General features: G+C 33.2%; 1 protein-coding gene across 2 annotated transcripts; it reads right to left on the reverse strand.

The window, feature by feature from the left end:
• Positions 1-32: 32 nt before the first annotated feature.
• Positions 33-9795, reverse strand: LOC128165225 (protocadherin Fat 3-like). Of its 2 annotated transcripts, none has more exons than XM_052829518.1 (12): positions 9444-9795; positions 9065-9240; positions 8751-8819; positions 8072-8262; positions 6620-6685; positions 6441-6521; positions 5881-5979; positions 5630-5761; positions 5299-5448; positions 4751-4835; positions 3794-3891; positions 33-3533 (listed from the first exon to the last, which is right to left on the reverse strand). In XM_052829518.1, exons 2-12 carry the CDS (start codon positions 9141-9143, stop codon positions 2847-2849), a joined length of 1737 nt encoding a protein of 578 aa, XP_052685478.1. In that variant the 5' UTR covers positions 9144-9240; positions 9444-9795; the 3' UTR covers positions 33-2846. The 2 variants fall into 2 exon arrangements, with proteins under 2 accessions (XP_052685478.1, XP_052685477.1); XM_052829517.1 differs by having other exon boundaries at positions 9065-9151; positions 9444-9794.
• Positions 9796-13046: the final 3251 nt, after the last annotated feature.

Genomic DNA, 13046 nt, shown 5'->3' on the forward strand with positions numbered 1-13046 from the left:
TGATTAATTATTAGAAAAAAATGACGAATCTGGAAATTAGTACATGTATTGTTTATTTTACTTTGAAGTAGCATTAGAGTAGAGAGGACAAGTGAAATTTGATCAAGGTATCTAATATGTAAAACTGATTTTTTTTTCATCACGATGATTTGATTTTCTGGTCTTTGCCATGCGTACAGCTTATTTCTTTACAAATGCAAGTACAAATCCTCCTCATTAACCAACTTCAGCTGGACATCAGGACTCAGAGTATTGTGATTGGAAATGCATTTCCGGAAGAAAGAAAAGTGAGTTCCATACAACTCTTTCCATCCGTTCATGACGTGCCGTTCAACATTACCATTTGTACTGACATGATCAATGTCTGCATTTCCGTCAAATTGCCACATAGAACTTATTGTAGCAAACGGGTATTGGATCGGGTCTCTAGTGATCTGAACGTCTTTCACCAAGACGTTAGTTTGGTCAAGATCCGTTTTCACAAGCAACGTGGCCTTTGAACCGTCTTTGTACGTCAGAAACATCTCCAGAGGCTCTGGTATAATGGTGATTTGGTCAATAGGAGCCTTTGGTGGCATTTTAGTAGGATCATTTGCGCCGAGGAAAACAGACGTTCCAAATGGCATTTTCCCTTGAAAACCGTGGGCAGGTAGAGGAAGGAGTTGTAATTTTCCATTTTGGTGAATACGAAGAATTTCGTGTTGAGAATCTGACCACTGTGATTTCTGATAAACACTGATAAAAGAAACATTTGAGACATTTCCTTTGATATTGCCACTTTTGACTACCATTTTTTCGTTGTCTGTTTCATCTCCAACATATATATTTGTAGCCGCAACTCGTGTATTCATATCGTTAAACAGAACCTCTTCTCGCCGTCTCTTTTCTTTCCGACGATACAACAGTAAATCGAGGTCCAATCCCGTAAGGGTTTCTGGATCGGCTAAAATTGTAATTTCCACTTGATTTTCTTGAGTATCGGACCATGTATTTCTAGGGATACTTACTAAATAATCCATATTCTGGGGTGTTATATATTGTCCTTCTGGTGTAGACCAAGATCCATCCGATTTTTTGTATTTCATTTCTACGTAAATATCTGCTTTAGGTTCGTTAAATGAAATTTTCAGAGTGTTGTCAATTGCCAAATCGTTTTTGGCAATTGGTTGGAAAGTCACAGTAAGATAAGAGTTCTTACTAACATTCGACGCCTGATACTTAAGCGTTGTAAAGCCGGACCAACTGTCTGTCTGTTTATCCCAGGGAATTTTTAAGTTTGAAAAACTCCAAAGAATACCACTGTTGTCATCACTGCAAAAGGATTCTTTCCCAGTGTAGTGGTTTTCGAAGGAGCGGTATTTCGGCAGTGTTGCTGTTATTAGAAAATGTTTGATATCTTCGTGATAAACAGGAATAAGAATGTTGTCGTCGGTAGGACAATTGACAGGTACGACGATTCGTTCAGCTATGGCAGACGGCATATCGTCTCGAATGGGTCCATTATCATACTTGATCTCAGGAATACAATAAACTGCACATTCAAAAATTTCCCTGTTCAGTTTTTTATCATTTACCTCTATTTCAATGAAATCAACATCTAGCCCATGCCTGTCGGTTTCTTTGAAATCGAGCGTGATCGTGTGCCTCCCTGATTCAAGTGTCATGTTGGGACCGACTTGACCGCTGTACAGGAATTCATTCCAATGTTTGCCACCATTTGACTGTTCAGGGGTCTTCAGATTTCCTAATACAAGCTTTCCATCAAGGTTCACTTCAAACGTATCACTCCCACCGTCGTTAGAGTAGACTACTTGATTCACCGATACTTCAGCATCATCTCGCAAACAAAAGTAAAAATTCAGTTTTTGTCCTTTGTTGAAATTCACAGCTTTTTCGCCGCTAGCATTTTCTCTGTGGTTGTGAAATCGTCGAGCAGCATATTTTTCTGCTTCCATTCTAAAAACTACTCCCTCTGATGATACAAAACATGTCAATAAAATAATCAAATGCTGTATCCATGTCTCCATTTTCTTTCTTCTTGCATTCTGAAAAACCTTCCCTGTTTCAACCATCTTTTAAAATGACTTAAGGCGTATAGTGTATCTAATCGAATCGTTTGATTGTTTGCATTGTTTTAAGGTCGATTTGCATTTCGACAGATTGTACAGGTAGACATTTGAAAGAGTAGCATATGAAGGAGTTGATTGATTTATCACGTTCCTGCCAAAGTTTTTTTTTTGATTCCATAGTCGATCGAGCGATACGTGATTTAAATCGTTTACTCAATTAATTAATCCTTCAACTTGATTCATTGATATTCTACATATTGTCAACAAACCATGCTTATGTTGAATTGTGTGCCATTCGAATTACATGTATGTAAAATATGAAGGGGACAAAAATATAAATTTATTGATCGGATAAATGTTTATTTCAAATTACGCTCATAAGCACAGTTTCATACTCGTTGTCAATTAAGTCAAATAGAAAAATAATTTAACTACATATACTTAGTTTGGAGAGGAAGAGTTGTTTTGGTATTTGAAATCCATTGATATGGAAGTTTAGAAGGAAAAGGAAATACTTTGTAAAACTAAATCAGGGTTTTTTGCCTAATTGTCACACTAATTATGAAAATACTATAATATCCATTATTATGCAGATTACAGAAAAAATATTTATTCATAGAAACTACTTGAGAATGACCAAAAATATCTATAAAATAAAAATTGTAATACAAGCGTTTTCAAAAAAGCATTGTTTTATATGTTACAATATATCACATTCATTTCTAGGTGTTTCCCCTTGAGTATTTGCTAGCTGTTCACATAATTAAATAATCAGATTCAGACAAACTCGCCATCTATTGCTGCTATTTCGGTGTTTTGTAAATCGAGCGTTCTATCCTCCCTGCTTGACTGTGTTCTCTCATCTTCATTATTCCCCTGACCAACTTCAGAGATCCCTGAACGATTTTTCTTACCCAACCTTTCAGACAAAGATTTAGATTTCTTCTTTTTCTTTTTCTTTTTTTTCTTTGGAGTTGAGTTGGGTTGAATAGGGTCCAATGTATTGTTCTTTTCAGAAGTTGTAGATAGGGCGTTGAGTAGGTTACCGTTTTGCATTTCTAAGTTATGATCAGTTTCTTCGTCGTATTCTTCGATGTCCTTGACATTTTCCTGACGCACATTACCCGGAAGTTCAATTTCCTGCGAGATGGTATTTGATCTAGGAATAGGTTTTACTTCGTTTATTTCAGAGCTCTTTTGACCCTTCTCATCCAGCACCTTAATTACTGAACTGTTACCATCAAAAGGCGCAACATTTTTCTTCAGTTTTCTATGAAGGATAACCAACACTACGACGACCGATATCAAAGCTGCTGAAACTATCGCGAGTACTATTACAACGATCAAGGTTCCATTGTCATTGGCTTCATCTGTACTCCTTTCAGGTTTGTTTAACGGATCATTTGGTAACTCAACTAGTACAACTGCAGTAGTGTAATGTCTTTTAGCAGATTTTTCAGTGGCCTGTAGAAATAACAGTAAAGAGTCTTATCTAAAACATATTTAACTGATAGGATTATTTCAATTTCATAAAGCTTATGTGTAAACAAAAATCTCATTCATCATTAAAATTAGAAATTATAGTCAAAAACTCTTACAGTTGATCAATTTATTTTTATAATTCTCAAAGGAGCGAGTGTTTACAAGACAAAGCGTCAGCTGTCCAATCACAGTATGTTTTATACATTTTTTGTAACAATACCTGCAGTCAAATGTTCTCCTACCTTGACTAAAATTATCCCAGTATGGTTGATATCACCTATCTGAGAAATGGAAGCAGTTATATTGTCTATCTTAAAGGAGTCGTGATAATTGTTTTGATCTGAAAATAAAAATAAATACTGTGGAATCGTTAGAATTTATGGTGGCTCAATTCTCTTAATTATCCACGAATTAATAAATTAGGATTATAAAGTCATTTTTACTTTGGTAGGTATTAGACACGAAATCGCGACCCAACGAACATGTAAAACTGCCCCCCCCCCCCCCCCGAATTTTAATATTTTTACAGAAGCCTTTAAAGAACAAGAAACCCTTGGATTGCATAACTGACACGAGTAATAGTTTTTTATGGTAGTTTTGGCTCACCAATTGAGCTTTTCCAATCAAACTTTGTTTTAGAGTTATTGCTGCTTCGTTAACATATATTTTCTTTCCTCTCTTGAACTATTTAACAAAGTTCAATAAATCTTAAAACAAAAGCACCCTTAAGTGAAGAACCTTTAAATTTAGAAATGAATATAAAGGGTACTAACATCCTCTTTAGATGAAAAACAATTTTCATACAAGTTTAAATGTATAGGTTGTATTTCATGTTACTTTGCACCTCTTCTGAGGTTATTGGTACAAAGGTCACAGTTTGAATAAACTTTCTACCACAAATAAATAGAAACTACTGCAAATTTTAACATTCCTTGTGCTGTGACACCCTTTTCTATTTATAGACACAAATCATAGTTTTACTTCAAAAGAAACTGCATAACCATTCATTTGAAGAGGTCTTTTTACTAAAGGATGCTTTATGGCTCGTTCATTTAATCTGAAATAGGTGCAGTGATTCTGGAGTGATCAAAATTCTATAAGTTTGTAATCAAACGTTGGATGGAATGTGATAAGAAATGCTCACTCGAGCTTTCGGCCAAAACACATAAAGCATCAAAAGAGGAAAAGCATGGTATTACCTGGCTCTATGGAATATGTGACGCTGAAATTAAGGCTGTCTTGGTCAACTGCCTTTAACTCAATTGGAGAAACAATCAACTGTCCCTGTCAAATTAAATTTAAATATAAAGTGTATATTTTATTATTTGGACTTTATTTTGAATACCAAAATTGCTATTATTATACTTTCATGTTAAATACTGAAATCTGTTTGGTTAAGACTCAGTTGATAATCCGTTCTATTACCCTCAGCGTTAGCAACACACTTAGCAACGGATAACACAACGAATTGTTACATGCGCGTAAATTCGCCATAGAATTCACGTCATTTCTAAATAAAAGCAGTAAAAAAATTCTTAAATAAAGACATTCAGTATAATAAAATAAATAGTGCCTGTTTGGGATGATAACAGTTGAAATTGACACCCCTCAAAAACCATTGTCAACCTCCGCTTCGCGTCGGTTGACAATGGTTTCCTCGGGGTGTCAATATCAACTGTTACCCTCCCAAACAGGCACTGTTTATATAATATATGTACTTAACAGTAGGCAAAATATGCAAACGTACCCTTTTTGTTCTTGTTGTGGATATTCGAAACTGCGTACTGGCACACTGCTGTTCACAATCTGGATAAATAAATATAGGTGGAAGATCGTCCACATCCTCTACCACCACTGTGACGTTTGTATTATTACTTAATCCCGATGAACTGGCGTCCTGTAAAAGAAGCAACATCATCTTTGTACAGTCTCATGTATAGATGAGCACGATATAGGGTATGTTTAACGAAGCGTGTTATTGTGAGTTGTGTTTTAACGTATATTTTAGAAGTTTTTCCCTGTCAAGCTTGAGGCTTTTTATTGTTGACTTTAGTGAATTCAGTGTAAAGGTAATGTACCGTAACATTAAGAATAAAATTATATATCGTTTCCTTTCCACTGGAAACCAGTGCATCAAAATCAACAGGTTTAATGAGTTTCAGGTCTGGAAAACTTGGCTGAGGAAATCCGAAATACTGAGCACCTGAGCTCTGTAAAACACAAAAACAACAAACGTAGATTTAAATTGTAAAGGAATATTTCCACACATTCCAATATCATTGAATATGATTTTTAATACAGCTGTACAAATTCAAAACAACAGTAATACCAATGGGTCAGATGGTTTTAAAGTATAAATCAAAGGAGTTGACGGAACATCTGGATCCGTAATGTTGACCTTTAATACAGTTGATCCAATGAGCGTGTCCTACAACAAAACAAAGGGACATTATCGTCATTCTTTTTTTGTATGATACATTGTATTTGAAATTTATTTATTTATTTTGTATTGACCAGTCATTAAAGACAGAAGGTATCTCCTTATTTATGCAGAATAAGTATATATGTGGTACTAGTTTTTGTTAATCAAAGTGCTGTACATGTACATATATAGATGAAGTTAAATCGGCGTATTCTTATTCATATTTGTTATACTTTAAGCAATGATCTTGATTCAGAAGACGCGCTGCTTTTGACCAAAAACGCTAAATAGTAATACAAAGCCAAATGTAATACGTTTATAATCAGCACATCTTTTTGTACAAAATTAAATGAACCAGATGGGATATAGCGTTGGGATTTAGTCTGATTTTGACACTGAATGTATATACCGGTATCTGAATAATGATAAATGTAAAAGACAAAATGGACTGAATGCAACTCGTTTACCTCTTTCACAGTGATGTTGTATGGACTTCCATAAATATAGGGAGCAAATTCATTGACTTCTTGAATGATCACTGTTAAATTCTAAAAAGTATAAATTATTTGTAGGATTTTTCATCATCATCATCATCATCATTACAATTTTTAGATTTGAAAGTTTAAATCGATTACATTCTACTCACTGTTCTCAAAGCTTGTTTCCCCGGTGTATTACAAGACATCTGAAGCGTTATACTCTCTATATTAACCTAGAAAAGAACGAACATTATATTTCACAATGCAATGTAACATTGTATTTCGGATATTGGTAATGTGTATGCAATAGGCATACGCTCCTTTACAGCCATTTCTTCTTAAAGTCGTCTGGCAATATAAGAGGCCTCGAGAATTGTGGCCATTTTTAGACTGTAATGATCTCCTTTAAAAGAAGATCTTTATATAAAACAGTCAGATACCAAAATTTAAAAGACAAATTATACGGAATTTTTCTTCATTAAATAATGGTTTAAAGCTAAAAAATCATATAGTAAAATTTAAGGTGAATTTGATGGTTAATTTGTTGACCATCCAGCCTCTTAAGCTGAAGTTACTATGTCAGACATTTTCATTACAAAATCATGATTTCCAATGAACAAAACGTTTTTATATTAAGGTTCATTTTATGTAAATTATTAATTTTAATGATGATGCGGATTAAGGAATGTATATGCCATTCATATTATATTTTGTTTTCATATACACCATCGAAGAAAGCATATTGTTACTTTAATGGCCCACTAGCATCAGTTATCAATTCTAATAACTATCATCGCTTCATTGATCCGCAAAGGTCCTTTTATAGTTTTTAAAAATATATATTTTAAGACCCTTATGTTTAAATCAAGATCGTAGAATATGCAAAAATTAAGGAAGGTTGGTTAGGGTATTATTTATATATTTTATATTGAGTTTTTGTTGTTGCAATTTTAAGAAAATTGAATCTTTTGCTGATTTTTTTTTTCAAACATTACTATAAAAGTTTAGAAAACCAAGTAAATTGAAACATTAATTTTCTTTTCAAAAATGGAAACCAACTGTAAATCATCGAACCTTTACATTTTGCTACAGTCGCAAGTTTTAAGCCCAGTTAATTGTAGTCTTAATAAGTACGCAGCAAATAATGTTTTTTTTACGTCAAACTCTATTCATCACCTAAATTAGATCACAGCAGATGCAGTATAAAAATGGATTGTATATTATTATATAAATAGTGCCTGTTTGGGAGGGTAACAGTTGAAATTGACACCCCTCGAAAACCATTGTCAACCGACGCGAAGCGGAGGTTGACAATGGTTTTCGAGGGGTGTCAATTTCAACTGTTATCCTCCCAAACAGGCACTATTTATTTTGTTATACTGAATGTCTTTTTTAAAAATTTAAAGAAAATTTTACTGCTTTTATATAGGAATAACGTGAATTCTACAGCGAACCGTACGCGCATAATTTTCGCGCATGTAACATTTTTTAATGTTACCCGTTGCCAAGTGCGTTGCTAACGCTGAGGGTAATAGTAAATATTATTAACTGCGTCTTAACCAATCAGATTTCAGTATTTAACATGAAAGTATAACAAAAAGATACAAAGTTAGAATTACATGAAATCTTGTGAAGAGTTCCTCCTTATCCAGTGCTTTGACAACCCTTATTTCTAGAAACGAGTCGGAGTAATTCAAATTGATATATTCATTCAAATCGTTTGCAGCGGACTGATCAACTCCAGCTATTGTAGGCACCATAGACAAAATGATATTAGGAATTGAAAACGTATCATTCCATAATATGACATCTGAAATAGAATGTTAGAACACTTGTAAAAGAATTTAAAAAAACATAGATCTATAACTATCTTAATGTCTAAATCACCCCTTCTAATAAATGTAATCTAGGGAAAAAATTTAACAACAATAAAAGCTTATCAATTTGGTTCTTTCACGCAATTCTTTATGTAAACACAGGTGTAAAGATTACGTTGAATTGTTTTAAAATTTCAACCAACAAAACAAATAGGCAGAGTGAGTAAGCTGGCCTCCAAATATTTCACTGTTAATGACTGGAAGGGTTCAATATCATAAAACATTAAATATTATAAAACGTTCTAATTCAAGGAAATGGATACAATTTAATTTTATATCACAAATATTTTTGACTGATGACTGATAAATATATCGAGTATGCAATATAACTGTTTGAAACTTCAAAAAATATTGAAGTTCAATTTAACTAAATGAAATGTCACGTTGTAAATTTAGAGTTTGCTTGGTGGCATTTGATTACCTTTTTCTGTTTCTTTGATTGGTTCAAAATTTGTAGAATACGTATTGCCACTGCAATCACCAAAGGACACTTAAGAAGATAAAAACCAACCAATTTATCATACTATATGTTGTAAATATTTGAACATATGAACGTTTATTGTTTACTTGTCTTTCAATGTAAGTTTATACTTTTTATTACATTTACACTATTATACCTTTCACAATGCATATATTAAATGCTGGTATGTTTTAGATAGGGATTTTTTTCTTTACTTTCGAATTCGATTGAACCATTTGTAATTTGTATCATTCGTATTAATTTATCACAGATACCTCTGACAAACAGGGAGAACGTTACACCAAGTACACATAACAGGCAGGTGATTGTTTCTGTCCGATTGAAAATTGCCATTGCACTTCCTACGGGTAAAACCAAATATATCCAAGTTACATAAGAGCACGCTGTAAATCAGGCAATCTCAACGACAGGTTCTTTAGTCATATCAAGGCTGGATGTAAACCGAGGCAAACAATTCAGTTTATGAAAGCAACAACTTTGCAATGTTATAAATATTTAAAATTGAAGATAAAGTACTAAATGCACTAGGTGTATATAGAAACGAAATGTAAACACAATCGTAGTTACAAAGATTTCTAAACTTGCATTATTAGATACAGTAATCATTTTAAAATAAAATGAAGACGACATTACCTTTTGGCTATCTCAAACTATTATCAGCCATGTTAAAGTGTTCCGGTTTGACGTAATTTTCTCAAAATATGGTTATTTCTGTCATATAAAAAATAAAATGCCGTTTCCATAGAACCATGAGTTTGTTTAAAGTTGTCGGATCTGATTATCTTTGACTCATGCAGTGATCATTCCATCCCATGAAGGAACTTAATTCCAGGCCTGCACGTTGAAATATTTGTTCCTCATTTGTCAGGTAACAGGACTTATCAGTAATTCAATGCCATACTGATAACGAAAAATCGATCAAATCGATGCATTGTTCGATATACAAGGGGGACCACTGCATGTTCAGTCCGGTTCGATTAGCCTGCTCAGTGGTCTAATCACAGATCACAGAGTATTTAAGTTTCGAGACCCAAGTTCATTTGCTGGAAGTAAATATTTACTAAAAATTAAATTATCACAACATTCGTCCGGAGATAAATTGTATTTGGTTAAACGAAACACAGATATGGAATATTTCTGTTCAGAATCTTTTACCGACATGGAAAAGAGGAAGATATTTTTCGAATATACAAGAATTTAAGTTAACAGTAAAGATAAAAACAGGCCACTAGATAAGCGTCTTTTACTTTCATTGGCAAAAATATCCTGCGTTTAGCGATTTTGTTCTTACTTACACGTACATGTTACAACAATTACTATTTCAAGCTATTTAGATGTTAATGTCAGCTATCATTACATTCTTTTTCCATTCGAAGTCACATATTCGATTAATTTACCTTAAAAACTACCAAGCCAATATGACCACTGGCAAGCTAATTATCCCTTTTTTAAAAGAGATAAATCTTTTGATAAGATAAAGGGCTTTCTAGATTTAAATCCTGTCTCATTTTGGTTTGAAAGTTAGAGGTATTATTATTCAATATTAACATTCAATGTATATTCCCCTTTATGTTTGCATTTGAAGTCTGCGACGTTTAATTTACTATATTTACATCCAACAAGTATTATTCCTTCTATTTCTTACGGAAACTTATGGTTAATTCATAGCTCTATAGAAACAGCCAGACTGAAATCTACACGCTGCGTTTATCGATTGGTCGAAATCTACAGCGGCTGAAACTGGCAAGAAAATGACAGGACAGATATTGAGACGCCATGTTTATCGATTGGTCCAAACCTACAACGACCTAAGAAAAATCACGGACTGCACGAAATAATCATGACGATGTCAGAATCAAAGTCTCACGGGAGACGATTTGGCTGTTTCTTTAAGCTAACGTACTTACGTACATTAACAGTAATTTAGTAAATTTTACTTACTTTTCATAATCAATTTATCAATTAGCTAAAAGAAAGATGTTAATAGATGTTAGCGATCATTGCAGAAAAAAATAACATAACCTGCTAACGCGGGTTAGGTAATTTTTCTGCAATTCCGCTACCTTCATATCCCGAATGAATCACCAAAGAAAGCATTTTATTGTTTAAATGAAAACACCTAACTAATACATGCGCCATTAGAACAAATATAAACTAAGGGTAAATAATGTTTTTAAAGCAACAATACAAAACTATTTTATACAAATAGACATCAGTATGAATATAAATATAGGCATTGAATGCTTATTTTTGGTTGTCGTCGGTCCCATAAAATACCAAGCAAACAAATTATCATACCAATTTGTCTGCACCGCTTGATGTCTTATAGGACCAACGACATCCAAAAAAAAAAGCAATCAATGTTTAATTAAAAGCATTAAATATTGGAGAACACTCGTATCTTTTATACACTTTCCCCTAGTATGGCAGGTCAATACACAGACAGCATGCTTGCTTGATGATAATAAGATTGATATTAGATGTAATTGTAATTGATTGACATAACAAATTATGTGTATTTAATGGCAAAATCCAGAAAGCAAGCTTTGTTAATAGATATGACTAGAAAGATTTAGTCATTTTTATCTCCAAAATGTTTTTAGATAATTGTGTAAGCCTCAATAGCAGTAATGAAAAAAGTATAAAACCCCCCAAAATAAAATACTATGACAAATAGCATACCTTAATCCTTGTATAAATGATTTATTCAAAATAAATTTACGATGAAAGAAATCACAATTAATTTGATAAAAAATTTGATTTTCCCCTAAAGTTAAAATACAACATCAATGATGTATTTATTACTTTCGAGAATTTTCCTTTCAAAATTAAAATTAAAGGCCCAGTGTTCACAATTTCAGAAAAAAACCACAATCTTTCACCTATTTCTTCGTCTTATAAAAACGGTTTTAAGGGAGATCAGCTTAGTTTATTAAAATACGGCTTTGTTCTTAAATATATATCTTCTGTGTGAAAAAGATGATACTATAATAAATAAAAGAAGCATTTTATTTTTACTAGAGATAGAGGTCTCCTAGTATTTCTGTGACTTTTGAATACTATTATATCTAAATTAAAAGATATATCTGTTTGTCATACATACATATATACTCTCTGAAAGATGTAGTGTTATTTTCAAGAGATATCTTTCTAAGTAAAAGGATTATATATCCTTTATTTATGATTAGTTAAATAGATATCCGATTTTATACAAATTTACAGTAAAGTTGTGTCATGAAACTTCGTTTTGCATCCATAAAAAAATACCAACAAACCTTTTTTATATTTCCTGCAAGCTGTCATATTATTTTTTTTCTTATCAAGGTCGTAGCAATATTATTTGTTATACTTTCATGTTAAATACTGAACTCTGATTGGTTAAGACACAGTTCATAATCCGTTCTATTACCCTCAGCGTTAGCAACGCACTTAGCAACGGGTAACATTACAAATTGTTACATGCGCGAAAATTATGCGCGTACGGTTCGCTGTAAAATTCACGTTATTCCTATATAAAAGCAGTAAAATTTTCTTAAAAAGCGTTAGCGACACACTTAGCAACGGGTAACACAATAAATTGTTACATGCACGTAAATTATGCGCGTACGGTTCGCCGTGGAATTAACGTCATTTCTATATAAAAGAAGTAAAAACATCTATAAAATTTAATTATAATAAAATAAATAGAGCCTGTTTGGGAGGATAACAGTTGAAATTGAAACCCCTCGAAAACCATTGTCAACCGCCGCTTCGCGTCGGTTGACAATGGTTTTCTCGGGTGTCAATTTCAACTGTTACCCTCCCAAACAGGCACTATTCATATACTAATATATCAAACATGAGTGGCCACAACATGTCTATGGTATATGTAGTTAGACGTTTCAAACGTTGCAGTTACAAGCTGGATGCTCAGTAGATGTTAATCTGATGAGTTTTAAAGACAACACATTTATTTAAGCATTGAATGCTTATTTTTCGATGTCGTCGGTCCTATGACACACCAATGCGGTGCAGACAAATTGAAAACCGCGCGTTAGCGCGGTATGAAAATTTGTCTGCACCGCATTGGTGTGTCATCGGGCCGACGACATCGAAAAATAAGCATTCAATGCTTATATTTATATTCATGCTGATTTTTTTGTATAAAATAAACGTGCATCGTCGCTGTAAAGCCATAATATACGCTCGCAGTCGGGGATATGAAACATACATGGAACAGCCATATTAACATTTTAT

This window comes from Crassostrea angulata, chromosome 10, assembly GCF_025612915.1.
Source record: "Crassostrea angulata isolate pt1a10 chromosome 10, ASM2561291v2, whole genome shotgun sequence".
Classification (NCBI taxonomy): domain Eukaryota; kingdom Metazoa; phylum Mollusca; class Bivalvia; order Ostreida; family Ostreidae; genus Magallana; species Magallana angulata.

Bases quoted from the DNA above. Each gene is read 5' to 3' on its own strand.
- LOC128165225 (XM_052829518.1), bottom strand. From the start codon at position 9,143: ATGGCAATTTTCAATCGGACAGAAACAATCACCTGCCTGTTATGTGTA. The intron at 6,686-8,071 runs GTAATTCTAACT...GTTCTTTTCTAG, and splicing joins AACTCTTCACAAGATTTCAT to GTTAATATAGAGAGTATAAC. The intron at 4,836-5,298 runs GTACGTTTGCAT...TTAATTTGACAG, and splicing joins CCACAACAAGAACAAAAAGG to GGACAGTTGATTGTTTCTCC.